Source organism: Emys orbicularis, chromosome 10 (genome assembly GCF_028017835.1).
Source record: "Emys orbicularis isolate rEmyOrb1 chromosome 10, rEmyOrb1.hap1, whole genome shotgun sequence".
NCBI classification, from domain to species: Eukaryota; Metazoa; Chordata; order Testudines; family Emydidae; genus Emys; species Emys orbicularis.
In genome coordinates this window covers 57011118-57018598 of record NC_088692.1, presented here as the reverse complement: position 1 = coordinate 57018598, position 7481 = coordinate 57011118, and the positions used below count along the sequence as shown (strand labels likewise).

General features: G+C 46.8%; 1 protein-coding gene across 1 annotated transcript; it reads right to left on the bottom strand.

Annotated features, from left to right (window-relative positions):
• Positions 1-5970: 5970 nt before the first annotated feature.
• Positions 5971-7272, bottom strand: LOC135885166 (C2 calcium-dependent domain-containing protein 4C-like). Its single transcript, XM_065412813.1, has one exon. The coding sequence runs from the start codon at positions 7270-7272 to the stop codon at positions 5971-5973; it is 1302 nt and encodes a 433-aa protein (XP_065268885.1).
• Between the last annotated feature and the right edge of the window lie 209 nt (positions 7273-7481).

The window sequence follows — 7481 nt, the reverse complement described above, 5'->3', positions numbered from 1 at the left end:
AACAGTGCTTTAAGTTACACAGTTTTCAGTGCTCTCTTATGGATAGGAAATTGAGACAGAATTAGCAATGTGCCTATCAACACTGAGGAAATCAGTATTAGAGTCAGGATTAGAATAGACGTGTTCCTGGCTCCCAGTCTCACACTCATACCACTCCCTCAAAGCCATGTTTGTGAATTACTGGGACCCATCCCTGCAACGTCATCTGAACTCTGGCCTGCTAGAGACTTTGCATTTAGAGATTCTAAACTAAGGGAGATGTGGCAAGGATATCATGCCCTCCCTCCTGTTTTCAGATGAGATGGCATCCCTGAGGCTGAAAAGCTTTAGTGTACTGCTGTAACACCCCATCCTGGTTGCCAAGGAGCTGGATGGGCAAGCTGGCAGGAAAGCAGGCAAGGTTCGATCATCATCAAAATCAAAGTCTCTGTGGACTGTATAGATTTTCACAAATTAGCAAATTCCAATGAAAAAGTGTTTCATCAGAGTTTTTCTGACCAGCTCCAGCAACCTGCACTCATCTACTGCAAAAATTATGGGATGCAGTGGGATAGTAAAACAGCCCATTATTGGTGGGTTGACACAGGCAATGGAGCCAAAATAGGAACTGACTTTAAATTACTGACATGAGGAATTTATGCACCTGGTTCACATGTGAGCCCAGTCATTGTGCCACATTTATAGTTAGAAAGTACAAGTACATTGGACATACAGTAGTGTCACCCTTCCTTTCTACCTCCAGCTTCCCATCACCTAGGGTCAGACTCCCCTTTGTGCTCTTTCTATTTCTGTCCAGTCTGCTCCACCCTCACAATTTGCATCCCTGTCTCTCCAGTGTTCCAGCAGCTGCCTCTCTCATGAGTTCTGGTATCCAAGTCACACTCAACCTTGTCTCCCCACCCTCATGTCTCCGGCTCTCCTTTGTTCATCCTCCTCCACTACTGCTTCCGTTTCCTTCTACTGCTGTTTTCCACCCTATTCAGTCCTGCTTCAGTCCACTCCCTCTTTCTTTAACCATATCTTTCTGGAACTGGCTCATTGTTTCCCTAACAGCTCAGACTGAAGTCCATGTTGAAGGAACATTGACAGCCTATGAACCCATCTAGAAACTCAGTTTTTTGCACTGTAAGGAATGGAGACTCTATCCATTTCTTTTATATCTGGCTAGGTCCATAGCATACTAAGGCCAGATTTCTTTTGGACTACCATCATAAGTAGCTGTTGGTCTCAAATTGAGCAAACAGTGTCTGTATGCCCAGGATCAAATGCTCTTTTTTGTAGCAGAAATTTTGTATTTGCCTCTCGAACCAGCTTAACTGTTTATCTGTGTCACAGGGATGTCAGCTCACCTCCTGCTCCTGGCAATTCTAGGGATTAGCTCTTTCAGCCTGACTCCCTCTGCCTGCAGTTCCCCAGCCCCTTGTCTCACTCTGTTGCTCTGTGGCCCCTCTCTTGCTCCTCAGGAGCTGCAGCACCACATTTTCTTGACTTAACCCTCTGGCCAAGTCACAAGAGTCCTCCCCTTCTGGCATACTCTTACAGTCTTCCATGGCTCCCAGGCTGTCCTTAACTCCACTGCTCTGACTGAGCCACTCCCTCAGTGGCTAGAACAAATGGACCTGGACAATCTTCAAGTTCACTACCCAGATGGTGCCTCTCATTCAGTGACTGGTAGGGGGACCCAGGCCCACCCTCTACTCTGGGTTCCAGTCCTGGGCCCTAGCTCCAGCAGCAAAGGTCCAGGCAACTATAAACCTTCCTGCCATTCCCTTAGACTACTTCCTACCTTGCCTATCCCAGGCTCCCATTTTACTCATAGACTCATAGACTTTAAGGTCAGAAGGGACCATTATGATCATCTAGTCTGACCTCCCGCATGATGCAGGCCACAAAAGCTGACCCACCCACTCTTGGAATAATTCTCTCCCTTGACTCAGCTGTTGAAGTCCCCAAATCGTGATTTAAAGACTTCAAATCGCAGAGAATCCTCCAGCAAGCGACCCCTGCCCCATGCTGCGGAGAAAGGCGAAAAACCTCCAGGGCCTCTGCCAATCTACCCTGGAGGAAAATTCCTTCCCGACCCCAAATATGGCCATCAGCTGAACCCCGAGCATGCGAGCAAGTTTCTCCAGCCAGACCCTCCGGAAAAAAGTTCTCTGTAGTAACTTTTAATATCCCATCATTGACCATTGTTACTAATTACCAGCGATGGCACGTTATTGACCTATTGACTAAAATCACGTGATCCCATCAAACCATCCCCTCCATAAACTTATCAAGCTTAATCTTAAAGCCAGAGAGGTCTTTCGCCCCCATTGTTTCCCTCGGAAGGCTGTTCCAGAACTTCACCCCTCTGACAGTTAGAAACCTTCGTCTAATTTCAAGCCTAAACTTCCCGACAGCCAGTTTATATCCATTTGTTCTCGTGTCCACATTAGTACTGAGCTGAAATAATTCCTCCCCCTCCCTGGTATTTATCCCTCTGATATATTTAAAGAGAGCAATCATATCCCCCCTCAGCCTTCTTTTGGTTAAGGTAAACAAACCGAGCTCCTCGAGTCTCCTTTCATACGACAGGTTTTCCATTCCTCGGATCATCCTAGTGGCCCTTCTCTGTACCCGTTCCAGTTTGTATTCATCCCTTTTAAACATGGGAGACCAGAACTGCACACAGTACTCCAAATGAGGTCTCACCAGTGCCTTGTATAACGGAACCAGCACCTCCTTATCCCTACTAGAAATACCTCGCCTAATGCATCCCAGGACTGCATTAGCTTTTTTCACGGCCACGTCACATTGCCGACTCATAGTCATCCTGCGATCAACCAGGACTCCGAGGTCCTTCTCCTCTTCCGTTACTTCCAACCGATGCGTCCCCAGCTTATAACTAAAATTCTTGTTAGTCATCCCTAAATGCATCACCTTACACTTCTCACTATTAAATTTCATCCTATTACTATTACTCCAGTTTACAAGGTCATCCAAATCTCCCTGCAGGATATCCCGATCCTTCTCCGAATTGGCAATCTCTCCCAACTTTGTATCATCCGCAAACTTTATCAGCCCACTCCTGCATTCGGTTCCGAGGTCAGTAATAAATAGATTAAATAAAATCGGACCCAAAACCAAACCTTGAGGAACTCCACTGGTAACCTCCCTCCAACCTGACAGTTCACCTTTCAGTACGACCCGCTGAAGTCTCCCATTTAACCAGTTCTTTATCCACCTCTGGATTTTCATATCGATCCCCATCTTTTCCAGTTTAACCAATAACTCCTCATGAGGTACAGTATCAAATGCTTTACTGAAATCGAGGTATATTAGATCCACCGCATTTCCTTTTTTAACCAAACCCCTTTCCTCTGGGTCCGCTAGACAAATCCCTCCCTCTCCCTTGTCCTAGGAAAAGGGACTGCAGCCCTTTTTCTACTACCAGCTCCCTCGCTTTATAGAAGCCTCACCTGTTCCAGCACCTGTGAGCTTCCTCTTCTTAGGGCTTTTCTCTCAGCCTGAATGTCCCCCAGTTTGCAGCCTAATTGTCCCATATGACCTCTGTTAACCCCTTCAGGGTGAGTATGGGGGGGTCACACCCCTCACAGTCATGTCCAATCTTTGTATTCCCATGCATACTTGATTTACAAACAAACCCCCTCAGTTCAAAAAAGTTGCATACACTGAGCCTGAAGAGGGCGCTTTGAGCTTTTCTTTGGGAAAACTCTTCCTGGTGAGCAGGTACAGTTACACAGCTATGATGGTGAGGAGAAAACTAGTTTGTAAGCAAAATTGATTATGCAGGTGACATTAAAGAAATTGCTTCTTCTCTTCACACCTATCCTGCATCTTTTTATTTCTGTTTTGTCCACTCCTCCCTCACACATCCCTGGTAGAGTTTTCCCTTCTACTTTTTGTTAATAGGACATAAAAGTTTCTTTGCTTCAGCTCTGGTAAGCCCTAGTTTGTCTGTCTGCTTGAACACAAAGGGATCATGATTAAGCTTAATCTGCTTCTGTGCATGAACTCAGCATTTTCTCCCCTGAAGCTTCTTTCCTACCCATTCCATTTTCACCAGGGCCCTGTGTTTTGGTTCATAGCAATATCTATGTGAATTACAGATCTTCTGTGACACCAATCAGTTTTGGCTTTCATCAGTAGCCCATGCAAGTGAGAAAGATGCAGTTAAGACTGAAAGACTTAAGCAGCCCAACGTGGTTTCATTGGAAGAAGAACCGGCCCTTCTCTAGCCCCACTCTCAAATGTGACCGCAAATTGCAGTCAGTTATAGGTCTCAAATATGAGAAGGTTGCTAGACAACTTCAGGGGGTAAGGAAGGGGAAGAGCTGCTTCTGTTAGAAGTTGACACCTTTTTGAAAGGCTTCAGGCAATAATACTCTACACAAACAGCACCTTACATCTGCAATCCTGATTCTATTGTGTTCATGGTACATAGGAAAAGGCCCTCATTTTTCAGTCCCTGCGTCACTGTTCCCCTCCCTTATGCATTACAAGTGTGAAATCTTATCTACATTTCACAGACTGAGCATCTGACTGAACCAAGGTCAGATAGGTCGGCAGCAGACCCAGGAGTTCAATGCCTAGTTCCTGGATCCACGCCCATGCTCCGTTCACAAAGTTACTAAATGGTTACTGCCAATCTGCTCCCCTCAGTTTATGAGCAGAGGGAAGCCAATGAGGGTAGCAATTGGCCAGGAAACACATACATCTAGGGGTTTGGTGCCTCCTCCTGTCACTTTACTGAGTGTCTCAGGAACACTGATGGAGTTTATACTCTACTCCACTGCGTGGTAGGGAAGTATTAACCCCATTTCACAGTTGGGGAACAGAAACAGACGCACCGATTTGTTCAAGGTCACAAGTCCACAGCAGAACCAGGAATTCAGCCCACATTTTGTGACCTAAGCCCAGATCCTGAATCCAGCTCCATTCTTCTTCTCATGCTTTGCCCCTCAGACACCACTATCAAAGGCTGGGGGTGGGGGGAGAGAAGGGGAAGACTGGCTGCAATAGCTGCATCTCTCCAGTATCAATAACTGTGAGCCCCCTTGGTTATTTCCTCACATGATAACGATTACCAGCCAACACTGCTGCTTGCAACATCTCCTTGTGTGCTGCACAACCCAACCCAGGCCAACCTCTTGTAGAGAGTGTGTATGGAAGATCAACATGCAGTCATCATTAGTGGTCCCAGGGTGTAGCAGAGACAGGAAGCCCCCAGGTCAGTGTCTTGGGTCTTCATTGAAGCCCCTTTTCCCCAAAGATCTGAATGACTTCCCCCCCACTGAAGGTCTGGTGGCCCTTAGCCCTGCCTGCTCCAAAAGGAGCTAAACTTATTACCCTTGATGAGATAATTCCCCTCTTATTCACCTTAAGTTTAGAATGTTAAGTTCCTAGCCTCTGCTTTGTGCTTTACTCTTTCCCTCCCATTCCTGAATAAGGAACCATCTGGCCTCACAGCAGAGTAGAATTGGTTTCAAAACCAGCATGTCATGTCAAGGGCCCCCAGCACAAGCTAACTGGCAGTGTTTTCCATCTAGATTAGAACAGTGTAAATGTTATTACTTTTCAAAACCAGTGTTCTGTTTTTATTTGCTTTACTGTAGCATTTGTAAGCCCCAACCCAGATCAGGAAACCTTTGTGCTAGACATGTCACACCTAACCTTGGTTTTAAAAACAATACTCTCCTTTAGAAAGGAAACCTTTGCAGAACGTTTTTATCTCCATAAGCCAGTAATAGTATTCCATGCAGCCATGGAAATTATTACCACCACACAAACCTAAGGTTTTGCTCTACAAATGATCAACTTACAATTAACATTGTTGTCAGTGGAAGAGCAGGTGACTTACCAGACAAAACCAAATAAAGGCTTTTAAAAAGGAATTTGTTAAATAATCATTTATTTAAAAACACTTTAAAAATACAAAAATAAATATCTGCTTGCTTGCCTGGCATTTTAGATGGATAAAAGATTCACTAAACTCAGTTCACTTTCACCTAACACACTGTCTCTTTTCAAGCTACACCCTTTATTTGTAGCTTTCATCCTCACCGAAAAGCTGTACAGATCATCTTCTGCAATACCATCAAAGAAAAAATCCTCATTAAAGATGGGGTTTCTGCTTCTTTTTATAACAGTGCTTCTCTGCTTCTGAATTTTCCCTGGCACAAGGGAGAAGGTGATGCAGCAGTTTATACTTTTAGGCTCCACAGATGCATCATATAAACCCTCTGCACTGATTAGACGGAGTCTCAGCCTTCTGTTGTCTGAACAATACTCGGCTGACAGTCTCAACAATCCTCCTCTGTCCAGTAGCACTGTGCTCTCCCCAACAAGCCTCTCTCGGCCACAGGTAAGGTCCAGTGGGAAGATAGCGGAATGTGACAGGTGAAAGCTCCGCGTACGGAAGGACTCAACTAGCCCCTCTGAAGACCTCCTGGTGGCATTGGGGCTGTTATCATTGGAGCTGCTCTCATCTGTCGATAAGGAGTTGTTCCTTACCATGCTGGATTTGTTCCTTGCTCTCAGTGCCCTGCCAAGCAGTCCCTCTTGGCTCCGAGCTTTGAACAATGGGCAGGATCTGGGAGGAGATCTACTCAGCAGTGGGGAGCTGAAAGGAGACGAGTCCGTGGAAGAGGTAGTATCACTGTCCCCAGCGCCTTGCCTGGGCAGGAGCGGATGCTTAGAAAGCACTCTGGCAGAGGCAGAGCTAATGGCAATGGGGCTGGAAGCTGCCCCTCTGCCAGCGTAGGTATTGGCTCTGGATCGAGGCAGCATCAAGCTGGATAGAGAGCTGCTGCATGTGTCATTGTGAAAGATGGACTCCTTCCTCCTGGTGTGGGGACTCTCCAGCAAGGTGCAGAAGCCATAGGAGGTCTGGGCTTTGGGGAAGTGGGGCAGGGACAGCGCTGCCTGTGACTGTGGGTCTGAGTTGGAGCAGTCCTCCTCCAGGGCTGAAATCTCCTCGGCACTTTCTATCTGGATGAGATGCGGCAAGAATGGGTTGGGGCCACAATCGGCCGTGCCAGGAGGATGTAGACTGGGCTCTGCCAGGCAGCGGTCGTGCGGAGAGGAAATGGTCAGTCTGGGTGGGATGCAGAACTCTGGGATCCTGTCTGGGGTTAAAATGTTGGAAAAAGTAGCTGCCCCGACCCGGGCTTTCTCTGGCACCATCTGACCAGGCTGCAGCCCCAGGAAGGAAGGACTCAGTGGGTTGCTGTTTCCAGGTGATGCTTTCATCTTCTCCAAGAACCACATCACTGCAGCTGGATACAGAGAGGGAAAGGTCCCTGCGGCAGAGCTCAAGTTCACCTGCAAACAGAAGCAGAAGCACATGAACATCTTCTGACCGGCAGCAGCTAAGCAAAGCCCTGCCTGCATGCTGAGTCCCTTTCTATCCTGCTGCACCACTAACAACCTAGTAGGAGAAGATAAAGTTCACCTATCATAGCAACATCTCCCCCCAC